Source organism: Scophthalmus maximus, chromosome 15 (genome assembly GCF_022379125.1).
Source record: "Scophthalmus maximus strain ysfricsl-2021 chromosome 15, ASM2237912v1, whole genome shotgun sequence".
Classification (NCBI taxonomy): domain Eukaryota; kingdom Metazoa; phylum Chordata; class Actinopteri; order Pleuronectiformes; family Scophthalmidae; genus Scophthalmus; species Scophthalmus maximus.
In genome coordinates, this window is record NC_061529.1 from 19,925,793 (window position 1) to 19,942,901 (window position 17,109).

Genomic DNA, 17,109 nt, shown 5'->3' on the forward strand with positions numbered 1-17,109 from the left:
GGTGAAATTTCATTCAGATTATTGGTGGGTGTCATCCCGACTCCTGTCATGGCTCACACGTTACTGTGTGAGATCAAACCAGCCATCATACGCATGGATCTATTATGATCAAAGGAGACTTTGCCTCCCTTGGTGAAAAAAATTACATATCAGAATTAAGTTCTTTCCTGTTGTCAGGTAGAATTCTGTTTCTCTGACAGAGTAAACGAAGGTCCAAGGGAGGTTAGCCGAGTCTTTTAGATCAGAGCTGTTGATAGCAACGCTCTGCTGTATCTGCTTGTGACATGATATGTTGTGTAGCCTACTAACATTAAAGATAGTTAAGAGAAACGCCAACAATTGAGGGCCATGAAAATATACTGCAGTACTTGTCAATAAATTTTTGAGATAACATTCCAACACCAGCTACAACTAGAAAATAATGGAAGACCAACTCCGAAGAGAGGTATAATTCAGAAGATGGATCACGCTGCTTCAAAATGGATACATACTCGTGAGTGGAATGGTTAGCAGGTTCGGCAGCTCGATTGTAGTGAGATGCACTCACAAAAACTGGAAGATGTGTGTATATGTGTGTGCGCGCACTTGTGGGAATGGTGCGTATAACACCACCTCAGTAAAATTACCCACCAGCCACAACTGGATATTTAGTATCTCTTACTAACTTAGTTTGGTATTTTCTGCATTTTCAAAAGCATTTCTGCGGGGTTTTACCTTAACATACTAAATGTAGTCATTAGTGGTTAATGGGCTGATGCTCATGCTCCAAAGTTAGGAACCCTGTACACTTACATGCGGACAATATTTTTAACGTTGAAGTCCTCGAGTGGAGCAACATCAGGGTTTTCACCTTTGTCCGTCTGCAGAACCAGCTGCTGAACAATCCGGTCCAACAACACCCAGTAGTGAAGTGTGGTAATGCTCTTCTTGTCTGCAGACAGAGGAGAAGTGAGAGGAGTCAAGGGAGAGAGAAATAAACTGCTACTGTGATGTATCATGTAGTGAAGTGTAGGCGAGCAGACAGACAGACAGACAGTCTTACATGGAATCATGAGGCAGTGCTGCAGCGCTGACAGGAGGTGAGGATAAGCTTCAGTGTGGTTCAGATTCTTCTTGATTAGCTCAAACATCTGGCTCGCACTTTTAGTTTCTATGTGGTCCTGAAACAATGTATCAAAAGATATTTATTACTGGGTTTATATCACATTACACATCTGTTTTGAAATCAAAAGTTAATGTAATGCTGAAGATGTGCTGATACAAATACGAGTGTTTTTTGTAAAGGTAAATTGGAATGTACTGAAAGCAACGTGTGTTAAAGCTGCAGTCAGTAGGATTTGCAAAAATAACTTTTTTTCATTTGCTGAAACTGTTGCTTTATCCTGATAGTAATATGTGAGACGGCTCATCTGTGACAGAATGTAGGTCATTTAGCTCCCCCTACTGCCTTTAATGGCATTTGCAAGAATCCATCAAGCCCAGAAAAGAAATCCTCTTCGCTCTGTCAATCATCGTGGTAAAGCTGCGCAGTGCCTCAGAACCTTTGCACACACTCACTCGGTCAAGACCAAGTGAAACATCTTAGCAATGAGGAGCTAGCAGCAGAAGCGGAGTTAATTTGAAAACACTGTGTCAGAGAAACGTTAAGCATCGAAAAACACTGTCCACCTCCTTTGCTAGAAACTGCATAAACGACAAAGACCATGAGCAACAACGACCTAAAAAGAAGGAAGCATATCGAGCAGATGTTAACATCGAAGCCGCTCCACAGATGACGGCGCTGCGTGACCTAAATGATTCACAAACAATGCATTCTGCTTGACCGGTAAATATCCCTGTTTCATTTATCTTTTATTTTCCATGTTATTGTAGCACCTTGACCACACCGTATGCTACTGTGGTGTTGTAATCAGACTGCTGGTTGCTAGGTTCAAGTGCTATGGCTATTGGTTAACGTTTTTTATGGCATGGTGGCTGAGAATATGTTTGTGTCCATGCAGTCTAATCGGTTTTGAGAGTTTCCAGACATGCGTGTGCCGTTGCTCCCCATCAGTGTCATGCTGTTTAGTTAGCATCACTATTTATCACCAAACGTAGCATCCCGTGCTATGCTAAATGCTAAGTATATGTCGAACTTCCCAGCTGTGGCTACAGTCACGTTCACGTAGGCCTTCTTAATTTGCAAATGCATTCATCACTTACGTATTTATTTATCACTGTAGGAGATTGCACATATGAAAATAAATAATTTGACAGCAGCGCTTCAACACAAAGGTAAAGTTCCTGTGTTGGTTTTCCCGAAGCAAGACTCCACTTTGACCTTTGAAAAGTAAAATGCACATCGCCCCCGCGTTGAAACCAAACTGTAAAAGGCGAACAGCACGTAATTACAAATTTTGTTCGACACTGATAATCATGACTTCATATTATGTACTCAAATGATTTATTCCCCTCATAGTATTTCGACTTGTGATGAATTTGTAAGGAGGAATCTTTTTTCCTGGATCATAGTTTCACATACTCATGTTGCTTTTCTCCACAAATGATGACTTTGCTGGGGGAACAGCTGAGGAAGGAAAATTCAACACACCTATTTCATATTTTATTCATGTGCAAAATAAAGCTTGACAATATTACATAATTTGATAAATGTGTTATGCTTTTCTTTGAGATATTGCATCGGTAGTACTGAACCAGTGAATCTGATTATCTCAAATTAATATATTGGTAATGTTTTCAATTGATCAAAAAGTATAAAAAAAAAAAAGTATATTTATAAAAAATGTGGTAATCTTTACATTGTTGTAAATTGATGCAATGAGAAACCAATCACAAAAAAAATAGTCTTTTGATTTTGAATTCTGAGACTATTTCCAGACTTCCCTCAATCCTACCGACTACAGCTTTATACAGTTATTTTGGTTTCTAGTAATCAATGGTGGTGTGTAACATAAACAAGGATGCTATGTTTGATGAAAAACATCAGAAATGTGTCAAGTCTGTTCATCACAGGTGGCAATCCACAATGATGTCACCAATTTGTTTGTTTACTGCATGTTTTGAAAACTTGAGTTTAGTATTTTGACCTTTGAAAGATTGGGAGGGGGGGTCTGACTAAGAGCTTGATGACCCTACATGTCTACCTACACCTTGCTACCTACTAGGATCCAATGCATACTGTGCTTTATTGTCATTTTTCCTCTAAATGGGACCATAATTAATAAGCGCAGTAGCCCTCAACATGTTATTCAAGAGAATACAGGTTTCAGGCACTTCACTTGACTATGCACATTTTTAAATACAGTCTATGGTTCATCAGCTTGGGGTTCCGCTGGTTATTTGATGTGAAGGATAAAGAAAAGTTAGTATTAACACATCTGGAAAGGTTTGTCTTTAACTTACAACATCGAAGCGTTTGGAAATCATAAGCTCATCTTCATTCCTCAACATCTTAAAAAAGTCCAGATGTCTGGAAGACAACAAGTAACAACTGAACTCAGAAATTCAACTCAAAGCATGTTAAAATACAAATAACTTCATCTGACCTGGTGCTTATTTGTTAGCTCCAGCTTAGTTTGTTTCAAAATCAGGTGCACCTGATGTACCTGTCCAGGATGGCATTTTCATGGGAACGTAGTTTATCAATGACTGGCTGGATGCCCAACATCAGAAACTCATAGCGCAAATGAACACGGAACTCCAGACTGGTCTGTGGAAAACACACACATGCACACAACATTGTTGTCATACATATTATACGTATTCATCTTTTATGTGTGCAATATAAAAAACAGGATTCTCAAACACCCACAGAAAACATCAGGTAGTAGCATAACTCCCTGACAGTTAAAGATCCAGAATGTCTTTATTCTAGATTTATCAAACACAAATTATTTAACCAACAATAACCTCAATAGACCAGTAAATATATGCTGAAATATGACTACAGTATGCACTATATTTGTGTCTGTAACCTTTGCTGTATTGAGTGTGTATCACACATTGACAATGGTCACAAGAGAAATGAACAAATTAAAACTTTGGTTTGATTCAAATAAGTTATCTTTAAACTTAAACAAAACTAAGTTCATGTTATTTTGAAGTCGCACAATAAACACAGATGTTAAAATAGTAAAATTGATAATGAAATAATTGAAAGTATTTGAATCAAGTTTCTGTGTGTCTTAATTGACCACAAGCTGTCCTGGAAGCCCCACAATACATTTCTGTGCACTAAGATGGCAAGGAGCATTGGAATATTGAGTAAAACTAGATACATCTTGAACCAGAAAAAATTACATACTCTGTCCTGCACACTTGTTTTACCATATGTTTTTTTTTGGTGTGAAAGTTTTGGGAAAAACCTACAAGAGCACCTTACAAAAGTTTTGCACATTGCAAAAAATTGCAATCCAGATAATAAATCATGTGGGGTATCATGAGAACGCTAATCACCTGTTTTTGAATTCACAATTATTTAAATTTATGGACAATGTCAAATTGTTAAACAAAGTTAAACAAAATGATTTACTAGACAACATATGAAAAATGTTTAGGGTTAGAGAGGGGGGTTACCTACATATTAAAACAACATGTAAGAACGACTCTCAAGAGCATGTGTATTTCAGTTTTCTGGGGTGACCTTTTGGAATGGACTTTACAATGAAATCAAACAAAGCCATAATATTATAAGGTTCAAAAATAGATAAAAGAAATGGTATTTGACCAATACAGAAAGGAGGAAGCCTAAATATAATATTTTGCATTTTAGTTAGTGTATTGTTGTACAGTATGCTATTGTATGAACTGCATATATACATGCAGCATATGTACATAAATGGCCACACTGTTGCACTAAATTACTTGTTGCATTATAACCATATACACACACGCTGTATTTTATTGTGACTCGATGCCACACACACACACACACACACACACACACACACACACTGTCCTGCTACCAAAGAAAGACAGTAATAATACAAATCAAAAGTGGATTAATTAACTACAACTAGTGACCAGCAGTTTAAGGAAATTACACAGCCATTTTGAAAAAATAAAAAATTGACAATAGGAACCAATGGGCTTGGAGCCACATACAGTTTGAGATGGTTTGGTCTTAAATAGATTTTTCCTTAAACAGAGATATTCACCTCTCCTGCTCCCTGGCTTAGCACAGCATTGATGAAGGACATGACGGCAGTCTTCAGATTAACTTCATCTCTGTAGCGGCCTGTTGATCTATCCAAGTCGGTCAGCAGGGTCTGCACACAAAGCAGAACACCAATCATGTGTGTACAGTGAAAGTGCTTTCTGATGTTTGTTGGACGGCAGGATGACTCAAAATTATTATTTCCATCAAATCTTCTCCCTGTTGCTCTGGTTGTAGACACCAAATATTGTATAATGACGCAAATCCCTTTCTGTCACAGTCTGCCACTATGTCCATCTGTCAGAACATGAATACTAATGGTCCGAAGAGGATGATTCCAAATGTTTTTTAATGATTGACAAAGGAACTTTGTGTTAAAACATTCTGAATATGGTGGGCTATGTGGAGACAACCTCTCCAGTTCAAAGGCATGATGGGATTGCCAGGAGTGAGAGAAGGAAAAGCAAAACCGAGGGCAAATATATCTTATCTCACTGATATGAGATTATGGTGTTAATGAAGTTAATAAAGTATGTATCTTACATTGCAGAAAACTAAAAGATGCACACAAATTAAACAAAGATAAACAGACCTGAAATCGTGTTCTCTCTGAGGCAAATTTCTGGTAGCGCAACATAGCTTCTAGTACTTTCTTATGGCCTCCTGGCACCAAACACACTGCACCGAGGATCTCTAACACTGCAACCTAACAAAAGAGAGGAAGGGTCAGTTACAAGTGAGAGGAAGAAAACAATTTATGATCATTGACTGGGAATTGTTCATTTTAAAGGTCTAAGTAGATGTTTGTCCAGAACACTTTCAAAATCAGCCTTTTAAGGCACTGTTTGACTTGAGACTAGAGTAAACTGATATCATTTTTTTTCTCCTCCTAATATATTCTTGTCCTCAAATCTTGCCAGTCAACATAACTATAAGACCAATACAAGTATTCTACAGTGGCTTGCTCTCACTATATGTACTGTCATCTTGTCATAAGTAGGGAGATTCTAGAGAAAGTCTGCCTTTTGCAGACATACATTTATTCCTAGAATTTGTTTTGTGTCTCACTTGACTGCTTGCGGCATGACCTCATCAGAAACTCCAACTGGATTTACAATTTTGTGTTTTTGTGGTTATTTTACTTCTCTTTGTAGTCATTTTTTTGATTCTTTGTGGCCCTTTTGTGTTGCTTTGCAGTTATTTCCATCTTCTTGTATTACTTTCTGATCCTTGTAGTCAAAAGTCACCTTAACCAGAGGTAAAGCAGCACACAAGAACCAACCTGCATTCAGCAACTCCCTCAGCTTTGAAAAATGTTCTTTATGATTTTAAAGTAACAGAAAGTCTATGTACCGTCCATGCACCGATGCACATGTACCTTAGTCTTGCTGTTTTCAGTGGCGAGACTTTGTGCAATGATATTTATACTCTCGCAGTGACCCAGGACATGAGCTCTACCCTGAGAATTGTTCATCAGAGCTTTGATGCAGCCGATCAGTGAGGTGTGGATGTGAGACTCGGTGGTCTCATAGTCCATTGACTTAAGGAAATTCAGGATACAAGACAGGCCATCCAACTCAATGAATTGTGTCACAAATCTGAGGGAGATCAGTCAGAGTAGATGTTGTAGGTTATTCTTTAGGTCATTGGAGTACAGGAGAAAACAAATCAAAGCTTTGCAATGTTTTCTCAGTAACATGTGTGTTTGAAATGGAACTGTACCTCATGGGCTGCGTCCTCAGTGCTGTTTTAAGATCATCTACAATCTTATGTCTTCCGTGTTCATCCTCATCCTCCAGTGCCAGCAGAGTCCTCCTCTGAAAATCGAGAAGTTAAACAAAATAATCAGTGGAACTAAATGATAGTATGTAAATTATTTAATATATATAACCTCATTATGAAAAAAAAGGAATCAAACTTAAAGTTCTATATGTAAAAAAAAATTCTGATTAAATTTGTGTTTTTTGACACCACTACAATGGGATGCAGAGTTTAGAGTTCTTTTGTTTTTTGTTTTTTGAACTAATGGTGAGATTAAAAATCAATATCTATGATAAAGTAAAATTTGTCAACATTTGTCTGTGAATGAAATGGGAATGGCCTGCTCAAAACAGAATATTGTGTGTGACTCACAGCAGCCATGGACCATAGCTGGTCAATATAAAACTCTGGCCAGTTGGTTGCTCCTTTATTCTCCTGAAACACACATAGACACACAGGCTAATGAGCTCACGATACATAAAATGTAAGCTGTAGAGGAAGATTTGTCTCTTACCAGTTTCTTACTACTGTAGAGGTTCCATTTTTTCTCTGCTGGCAAAGAAAACATGGCAGCCCTGTGCTCCTCTGTAAGGTCCAGTTCATCCTGGGATATAAAGGGACAGCAAGAATAGAAAGGGAGAATGAGGAAGATGAAAGCGGTTAAATATTTATGGATGTTTGAAGGCACTTTTTCAAAGTTTTGAGAATAGGAAGAGTCAATCTTGGTCTTGAACTCACCACCAGTTCAGTAAACATGGAGTCCAGCTCTTGAAGAGGGGGCATGGGCAGGGTGGGCTCCAGTGCAGCTACAACGTTATCATGGCAGTAGGTGATCTCTGGTTGGTCACTTCCTTTAAAGCAGCAAGAAAATAGGAAGGACAGGCTACGCCCCTGGGGCTGCTTCACCTGGGATGCCATCGCTACGATGACTTCACCAGAAGTATTGGCTGGTAGGATTAAATGCAGCAATGAAATATGTGATTAATTATTCCCTGGCACTGTTTGTGATGCACATTTCAGCAATTCTTATGGTCAGAGATCTAACACAATGAAATTAAGACGACACTGAGTTTGCTTAATGTTTGAATGCAGCATTGAGGAGCTGCATTCATTGTGAATTGTGGCAAGCATGAGTGTTATTGAGGATGCAGGGTCTCATTTTCAAGAGAGAATGTTTCTGTTAATGTCACTTTTAGCCAAATTACTGGATTAATAATTATTATGTTCCATTTAACACTTTTAGCACCTTGGTGTTGCAGGATGGCTCTGTACATTTACTTGGTGCATCTGAGGCATCACATATGATCAAAAGATCAACAATAGAACAAAGCACTTAATAATCACACACACACACACATAGACACACACACACATGTTAAATACTTCCTATATCTTGAAAATCAATACATAAAATGAGCATACATTTTTTTTAAATGCCTTGCACATCAATGTCTCTAATAAGTTTGTTCTGACAAAAAACATGACCATGAACATGGGCAAGCACAAAGGTGTGATTTACAAGCCATAACTGGAAAAGCTCTTGCTTACACAACTTAGTCATGAGGTGTGACTCAGTGCACTGACAACACAGTCCTGTGTTTAGTAATTTAATTAGGAATGTGATTTGTGATAGCAACAGCACTTTGGTTTGTTGCACTACAGAAATAGTTTCAGTGTAGTTGCCAAACAACTAACACAATCGGGTCCTCATAGTCATGAAGCAATTGCTGATTGTACAAAGAAGGAGATACAAATAATATGCTTTTCTATGTTTGTTTTTTTTACCAGTCATGGAGTGGTTACATGGTATGTTTTTGATACACACAATCATTTTATGTATTCTGTAAGAAACTAAATAAACGGGGAGGATGCCACGACTTTCATTTTCCATCTAAATACAATAGTGAGATTTATTTCTTGTATCCATGACTGCGGCACAACATTAACTGTGTGTTTATTATTGTTACCATGATGATACAGTTTCTGTATGCCTGCTGCTGGTACACTTTTATGTGTTGTATCTGAGAGTAGGGGGAAACAACCCATATGGTTGTTTAGTTTAGAGGGGCTTTTTGGATGTTGCAGTACAATAGCCACTTGTAGTGACTTAAACCAAAATTTAATTACTTTTTCAATACTTTTTGGTTAAAATGTTATGGTATTACAACAAAAAAGTGCAATAAACTTTTTTTAACAAGCAGAAGCTGAAATCTTAAGACATTCATCCTCCACCAGACACTAACCTCGCACTTAGTATCTTTATCTCCTTCTTTACATAAAAAGGTTGCTGCCACCAGCAGCCAATTCTCTGAACCATTCTGAGTTATTGGATGATCACCCTGCATGGTCAGCTCTCTTACCAAAGACACTACACAAGCAAATCAAACATGTAGCATCTGCAAATAATGCAACGTCAATAGACTTATCAACCCTGCTAAACCCTTCATTAATCATAATTGAAAACATATTTGGACTCCCCTGAGGAGTTCGATTTTCCACTTAGTATTTGGTACTAAACTCTTTCCCTATTATAACTGATATTAACCTATCTGTTAATTCATTAATATATTAATATTATGTTATTAGGTTAATACATACATTTTTTATACATCTATTCATTATCCCTTTTATTCCCATTTTATATAATTTGATCATCAATCCTTGTTTCCATAACATGTCATATGCCTTTTCAACATTATGCTTTCTTTATTAATTTAAGCTTTTCTAATTTCATTTTCTAAACATAATGCTGGATCTTCTCTTTCTCCTTCCCTTTATTTCCCTTAAAGTATTTTATTGCAGCAAGTCAATGACATACAGCAAATCAGTGCAAAGTCAGTGGTTTTGCTCTGTTTCTTTTCAATCACGATTCTAAACCCCATCCCCTTCCTATCGTTCTTAGTTCTGCAAGGTTTTGTTAATCAGAATGTCTCAGACAGCAAGCAAAGGAGTAGATGAGTAAAAAAACATTTAAAAAAAACACCAAAAAAACCAATAACAAGCATTTCAAACATTTCAGTGCATCAACCCGTGACAAATGTAAACAAGGGAAAAAAATATATTACAGCCTAGGCGCTGGCCTGTCAAAGAGTCTGACATTTTTCTGAAAAGGGGGTGAGCAGGCAGCACGATCACATCCGTAGCACAAGGGATATTAATGGTTTACAATAATGTATACCCTGGGTCAAAACTGTCATAGAAACAAATTAGAGGTTTCACAGGGACACATGTTTGTGGGCAGAGATTTTGCCTTAATCATTAGGGGTCTCATTTATAAACATGGCGTACGCACAAAACGTGGCTGGAAACGTGCGTACACGTTCCTCTTTGCCTCCACCTTGAATGAATGATATTCTTTATGTCGCACATTTAAAATAATACTAAAGCAACACAAATTAAATACATGTTGGTGAAGGAGTAGAAAGATGTAGTGAACCTTCAGATCGGACCACTTTTTCTAATTTCTCCCACTGTCCGCTCTGTCGTACTGACAGTTCACAGCCGCAGCAAAACATGTCGTCTCTCGCATTGCTTCTTTTAATGAGTGACCCGCTGCTGTGGCACCAAATAACACTGTTTTCCGGGCGTCCACCTCCCTACAGGCGAGTCTATGTCAGTGTCTGAGAAGGGCCTTTTTTTTATACTCTCACCTGTCGGAACGAAAGAACAATTGGATGTCAGGGACATTAATATACGGATCAGCATTCATGAGGTGATTTGCATTGACTATTTATGGTTAAAATGGGCGTGTACGGGGCGGGATATTAGGCTGATTCATGTACGCACACTTGTAGGTACTCTGTGATTTATAAAGGGAGAATTGCGCACAGGTGTCGTACGGTTTTATAAGTCTGAAGATTTTTTGCGAACGTACACTTTTAGTAAGGATCCTAAGCACAGCTTTATAAATGAGACCCCTGATCTACACCGCTAGGAGGTGGGATTTGGGGGAAATGATTAGAATGCATCCTGGCAAAGTCAACTAATTGAAAATATCTGAAAAAGTGTGAAGTATTTAGGATGAAAGTTGTGTGAAGTTGGTTAAAGTTAGCGAAAATGTCGCCAATGTACAAGTATCGCAAGCAGTGTAAGCCTCTTCCGGATGGCAAATTGGGGGTCCATTTTAGCGGGTACAAATAAATGGTTCTCAAAAAAGGGGTTGATTGAGAAGCAGTGAGCCACCCAAAATTCCATCTGATTTGTGCCCATAATCTTAAAGTGCCAGTCACCATGGGATTAGATGTATAAAATGAAGGTTGTAGCGGTAAAGGACTGCAGGCCAAAGCTTGAAGAGATGTCGAGGGACTTAAGTCAGTCTCCATTTGCAACCAACTACATGGCGGTGATGTGAACCAGAGACTTATTAACGCTGGCAGCCCAATAGTATCCAGTGAGTTGTGATAGTCCGAGTCCCCCTGACGTTCTACTCCTCTGTAGGAGGGTTTTACTAGCTCTCACATGTTTACCTGCCCATATAAATGAAGAAATCATGCTATTAATGGAAGTAGAGAATGATTTCAGAAGAAAAATAGGTAGGCATTGAAAAATGTATAGGTATCTTGTTCTAGCATGATGTTCATTTCAATAGTTTGTATTCCTCCTGCTAGAGAGAGCAGAAGGTTGTTCCTCCTCTGTAAATCAGATTTGACCCTTGTTGTTAAAGCAGAGAGGTTCCTCTCCTTTAAGCTGCGGATGGAACGAGTAACAACTATAGCCGAATAATCAAATTCTGTAGTGGATATCTTAAAGGGTATTGATGACGAGGGTATTTCCATAGCTAATTGGTTAATACGGAAGGATCACTTTTTTGGCTTAGCTTTTATCCTGACAGAGATCCAAAGCAATTTAGATGTGAGAGAACGTGAGGAATATTGGCCAGAGGGTCCCAAATATATAAAATAAGATCATCGGCATATAATCAGACCTTGTGTTCAGAGCCCCATCTCTGAACACCTTTAATCATTTTATCTGATTTTAGACCGATCGACATCGGCTCAATGGTGAGCACTGCGAGTTTGTGCATACTGTCACGTAGGGGGTAGAAAAGAGTAGTTTGATCCAGGCAATTAGGAGTGAACCAAAGCCAAATTGTTGAAGAGTGAAGAAAGGATAGGCCAATTCTACCCTATCAAAGGCCTTCTCTGCGTCTAGGGAAATAATGGACCTCTGGTTCAATGGAGGAGGTAGCATGGATGATTCCATAGAAGCTTTGAATGTTTGTAAAAGAGTGCCTTCCTATTATGAACCCTGTCTGTTCATTAGATATGATGAACTTGTCCATGGATCACCTTCAAGGATTTGAAAAAAGGCAAGTGTAAAAAATTGTGCAGGGAATAATCTCAAAAGTGAATGCATGTCCTGCACAGAACCAATACACATGCCTGTTCCAAGAACCAGCAGAAGAAGAAGAGATACGCAGACTAATGAAGATAATGCACAATGTACAATTCATCAGCAGTGGAAACATGAAATCTTTGATGCCGTGAATCTTGTAACTTCAGAGCTGGACCGCCGATTTGATCAGACTGGCACAAAAAAGACTGACACACATCGCTTGGCTGCACATCCAGGAGGACATTTTGGACAGGTTGGACATTCGGCATTTGATGCAAATCACGCAAGGCCACCTTTGGAACCACCAATTAAATGTAAATTTGTCCGTAATTTTGGTACTTTATTTGCTCCTGATGTATGGTTGTTATTACTGTTAAATAGTTTGGCTGTGTTGATACATGGGGGAATGTTGATCTTCTTTATTAAATTGTTGATATTTCACTTAGTGTCTTGTGTCGGGGTGTTGGTTTGCTTAATTCTGAAGATCTGTTATAGATATCCGAAGATATGACGGTTGTGTTGCATATGTTGAATGAAAGTATTTAAGTGCATGCAACGGTGCAACACCCCTCAGCGAAAATATGTTCCCGTGCACCTGGTCGTACTATGCCCCCACTGTCTTCCAGGCACTCAGTCAATGATGTGTTGCGTGACTTTCTTAACCCGTTTGTCTTCGTCTACCTGGATGATATTTAAAATTTTTTCCCAGAACATGCATGAGCATCAGACCCACGTTTGTCAGGTTCTTCAGCGGTTGTTGGAGAATCGGCAATTCGTGGAGGAGGAGAAATGTGAGTTCCATCAGGGGAGAGTGAGTGTTCTTGGATACATCACCCGTCAGGGTGAATTGGAGGTGGACCCAGAGAAGATCCGGACTGTGGTGGATAGGCCATTTCCCACTACCAGGAAGGAGTTGCAGAGGTTTTGGGGGTTTTCTAACTTCTATCGCCGCTTCATCCATGACTACAGCAAGGTAGCTGGACCCCTCAACAGTCTCACATCCACCCTCATCCAGTTTAATTGGACCCCTGAAGCCCAAAAGGCATTTCTGAAGCTCAAAGCTGTGTTTACCTCAGCCCCTACTAACGCCAAGACAATTCGTTGTGCAAGTTAATGCTTCAGACACTGGCGTTGGAGCTATCCTCTCCCAGACCTCTGACCCTGATAAACTTCTCCACCCCTGTGCCGCCTCTGAACATAATTATGACATGGGTAATCGGGAACTGCTAGCGGTAAAACTTGCACGACAGGAATGGAGGCATTGGCTGTAAAGCAGTGAACAGCCGTTCTTAGTATGGACTGACCACAAAAAACCTGGATTTTGTTTTGGCCTGCACCATCTGCACCAGAGGCAAAGCCCCCTATCAAGGCACCAGCTGGTCTGCTCCTGCCTTTTCCCAGGTCAGTCCTGGTCCGACATCGCCTTGGATTTCATCACTGGTCTTCCCCTATCGAGAGGTAATACATACTCACCAAAGTCGATCGTTTTTTCCAAAGCTGCCCACTTTATTGCTCTCCCGCGAACCTCCTCATGGAACACGTTGTTTGCTTACATGGGATCCCATCCGTGGGAATCAGTAAACCTCTCAGGTTTGGAAAACATTCTGCAACTCTCTTGGTGCTTCTGTCAGTCTGACCTCTGGTTTTCATCCATAGTCAAACGGTCATACCAAGAGAGCCAACCAGGACCTGGAGGCAGGGCTGTGCTGCATTGCTCATAAGAACCACTCTTCCTGGAGCTGTCATCTCGCCTGGGTTGAATACTAGCACAACTCCCTTACATGTTCAGCCACTGGTCTCTCTCCTTTCGAAGCTTCGTTGTCACAAGTTCTGGAGGAACTCTCCTCCAGGCATCAGCAGTTAACCAATGCTCTGCTAACCACCAAAGGAGATCAGCTCCCCAGTACACTCCAGGTCAGTCAGTGTGGCTTTCTTCCAAAAACCTTCCGCTACTCACAGAATCCAGGAAGCTTTCCCCTTGCTCTTAGGGATTATTAACCCCTCTGCTGTCAGTCTCAAGATCCCAGAGAACATGAGAATTCATCCCACTTTTCATGTTTCACAAATCAGACCAGTTTTGTTCAGTCCGCTCAGCCCTCCGACCATTCCCCCTCCTCCCCCCGGCTCATTGATGACCACATGGCCTACACAGTACACAAGATATTGGATGTGCGGCGCCGTGGGAGAGGTCTACAATACCCAACCGACTGGGAGGGTTATGGCCCGGAGGAGAGGTCCTGGGGCCTATTCCAGGAAGCAGGATTAAAAAACTATGAAATTAAACCTGAACTCTGACTTGTTCTACTCTCCGATGGGAAACTCAGAGTTTTCAAGATCAACTCGCCTAATATAAAAAGCCATCATCAATGGATCTCCATCCATTTATGGAGTCACCATGGCAACCGAGGCGAAAATAAGGTCCTCCTACGTCATGCCGTTAAAGTTGGAGATACAACTTCGTGCTTATGGAGAAAATAAGATCATTCTGAGAAAGAGGAGCATCACAGCTGCAGCTGATGAGGAGAGACAGTTGGTGTTGGAGACAATTACTGCCCAAGTCGACATGTAAGGCTGAATAAAATAATCAAATGATTTAAAACGATCTGATATTTACTCCACAAAGGCCTTGTCTAAGATGCTGGTATAATGGTTATTGACGCTGTCTGCTGTGAAATAGGCCAGGGTTTGATCCTTTTTGCTCATGTCTAAAAAACGTGCAATGTTATTTAATTATTTTTAATTTAGGTTTCAATCCCACGGGCACGAAAATAACATGACTGCAGCTGAAAATGAATAATAAGAGCATAGTGCAGATAGGTAAGGCATATGGTTTTAAAGAAAACATCAGTGGCTATTTCAACTTGTAAAGAAAACTCCTGTTCGAAAAAAAAAGGCAATGCAAATACTTTGATCTGGTTGGAGCATGTCCGCGATATTAAAATGCTGAAATAAGGTTGGAGAATATTGTTCAGATATGTGATAGATTGTGAGAGAAAAGGTAAAGTTCTACTAAGTAGTCGTCTGGGAATGAAAGCATGATTAATTCTGCTTCATATCGATCGGGTTGACGAGGAAAGGACATGTCATTTTTTGACAGCTAGATCAGGTTCAGGAAAAGAGAGGCGTTCAGGAGAAACTCTTCCTTTTTTCAAGAAAACCTGCCAGCGAGTAGGTTAGGTTCACAGCGTAAGTTACCATACCAACTGACCTACCGTTTACGTTCACTCACTTTCTGGAACGGAAAACCCAGAGTTTCCCTCGTTTAGTGTTAAAATACTCAGAGTTTTAGCAAAACCTGCTTCCTGGAACAGTCCCCTGGGTACCATTCTCCTGCATTCTGGATGCTGACATGATCAAAGACTTTCATAGGGCTCATCCTGATTAACCTGGTTGGTCGCCAGGAGGCTCCCATTAGAGGGGGGTTCTGTTAGGTTCTACCAGCTCCTGTCTCTGTGTTTCTCTGTGTGTGTCTTCCTCGGCTGGGCGTGGCTGACCTACTTCCTCTTCCCGCCACTTCACCTTCTCACCTGCTGCTCATCTTGATGATTGGCACTACTCACCTGTGCCTGCTTAAATACTCCTCTTCAGTCTTCGCCAGTTCGTTCCATAACTTCATGTGGAAAATGCTACGGATCAACTCAGTTGTCGTTCCTTCACATTTGTGCCTCAGTCTGTCGTACTTCAGTATTTTTCACCTTGCTCTCCTCTGTCAGCAGATCACCTCCAGCCTCTCCGCCTGCCACGTCCAGCCGCTTCCTCCGCTCTGGTCTCCCTTCATTCAGATCCCTCTGTTCCATGTTCACTCCATCCGACCACTGGATTTCCCCCTGGATCCCACTACCCATTCGGAGAAGTTTATCTTTTCATTGATTATTCAACCTGTGTTTTTGTGCAACCTAAGTAAAATACTCTGTATCATCAGCTCAGTCTCCAGTCTGAATTGTTTCTGCATTGTGGGTTCAGCTCTCATGAAGTTTATAATTTGGAGTAAAAAAAAATTTAAGATATCATTTATTGCATTCGGGTCAGTAGTGACTTGATCATTTCCATCCTGAATTTGTGTTATCTGATTTGAAGAAATTCTGGCCTTTGACTGATGGACCAGTAAGCGGACTGCGAGTCGCCTTATTCATAAATAGTGCCCCAAGCGCGAAGAAGAAGTTGCTCAGCTTCTTCTGTTAGAAGATCAGCTCGGTTTGCAGCATTATCCTGTCTTTATATAAGTTCGCTGACTGATCAGTTTTTAAAAGATGAAAGGTCTAAGTGCCAGGATTTGAATCTTTTGAGCTTCAATTTAAAATTGAGGGCTAAAAACACAGTTGCGTGAGCCAAGACAGCAATAGAGTAATGAGTGGACACAATAGATGGAGTTTTTTTATCAATAACAAAGTAGTCTATTCTTGAAAATGTATGATGTACATGAGAGACGAATGAGTATTGTTTTGTAGAAAGGTGTTAGAACCTCTAGGGTCAATGTAGCCATATTGGTCCATGTAAGTAGAAAGAGTCTGAGTCATCATTGAGCGTGCAGTATGTCTTGGGTTGGATTTGTCAAGAGTTGGGTCTAAAACAGAGTTCATGTCTCCATATCTCCATTCATTATCAGTTTTAAATTTGGTATTAAAGATAGAAAAGACTTCAAAAAGTTCTGGGGTCTCATTTATAAATGTGGTTTACGCACAAAACGGGGCCGGAAACGTGCATATACCACTTCCCACGCAAAGGATCTATAAAGGACAAACTTGACGGGCGAATGTGCGCACCGTAAGCAAACTCTGACCCATGCGTACGGTGTACGCACGTTCTGGAGATAAGGGGAATAAGCGACGAGGTAGAGAACTGAAGTCCGATTGTCGAAA

At 40.1% G+C, this 17,109-nt stretch overlaps 1 protein-coding gene and 1 long non-coding RNA gene across 8 annotated transcripts in view; one reads left to right on the top strand and one right to left on the bottom strand.

The window, feature by feature from the left end:
• daam1a (dishevelled associated activator of morphogenesis 1a) overlaps positions 1–17,109 on the bottom strand; it is a 46,876-nt gene that overhangs the window by 13,895 nt on the left and 15,872 nt on the right. For 2 of the 4 annotated variants that reach the window (XM_035610194.2, XM_035610197.1), the window contains exons 3-13: positions 15,946–16,087; positions 7,655–7,863; positions 7,431–7,520; positions 7,289–7,351; positions 6,878–6,972; positions 6,534–6,753; positions 5,748–5,861; positions 5,157–5,267; positions 3,606–3,709; positions 3,403–3,469; positions 793–1,160 (exon numbers count right to left, since the gene is read on the bottom strand). In XM_035610194.2, coding sequence (XP_035466087.1) covers positions 793–1,160; positions 3,403–3,469; positions 3,606–3,709; positions 5,157–5,267; positions 5,748–5,861; positions 6,534–6,753; positions 6,878–6,972; positions 7,289–7,351; positions 7,431–7,520; positions 7,655–7,834 — 1,412 coding nt within the window. In that variant the 5' untranslated portion in view covers positions 7,835–7,863; positions 15,946–16,087. The remainder of the gene's footprint in view (positions 1–792; positions 1,161–3,402; positions 3,470–3,605; positions 3,710–5,156; positions 5,268–5,747; positions 5,862–6,533; positions 6,754–6,877; positions 6,973–7,288; positions 7,352–7,430; positions 7,521–7,654; positions 7,864–15,945; positions 16,088–17,109) is intronic. The other 2 variants (XM_035610196.2, XM_035610195.2) reach the window with 2 other exon arrangements.
• Positions 166–16,189, top strand: LOC118286075. 4 transcript variants are annotated; one of them, XR_004785309.2, is made up of 4 exons: positions 166–493; positions 867–1,079; positions 1,681–1,825; positions 2,567–2,645. It is a non-coding gene; the product is annotated as an uncharacterized LOC118286075 (long non-coding RNA). The 4 variants fall into 4 exon arrangements; XR_004785308.2 differs by lacking the exon at positions 2,567–2,645 and adding an exon at positions 12,418–12,549 and having other exon boundaries at positions 168–493; positions 938–1,079; XR_004785307.2 differs by lacking the exon at positions 2,567–2,645 and adding an exon at positions 15,967–16,189 and having other exon boundaries at positions 169–493; positions 938–1,079.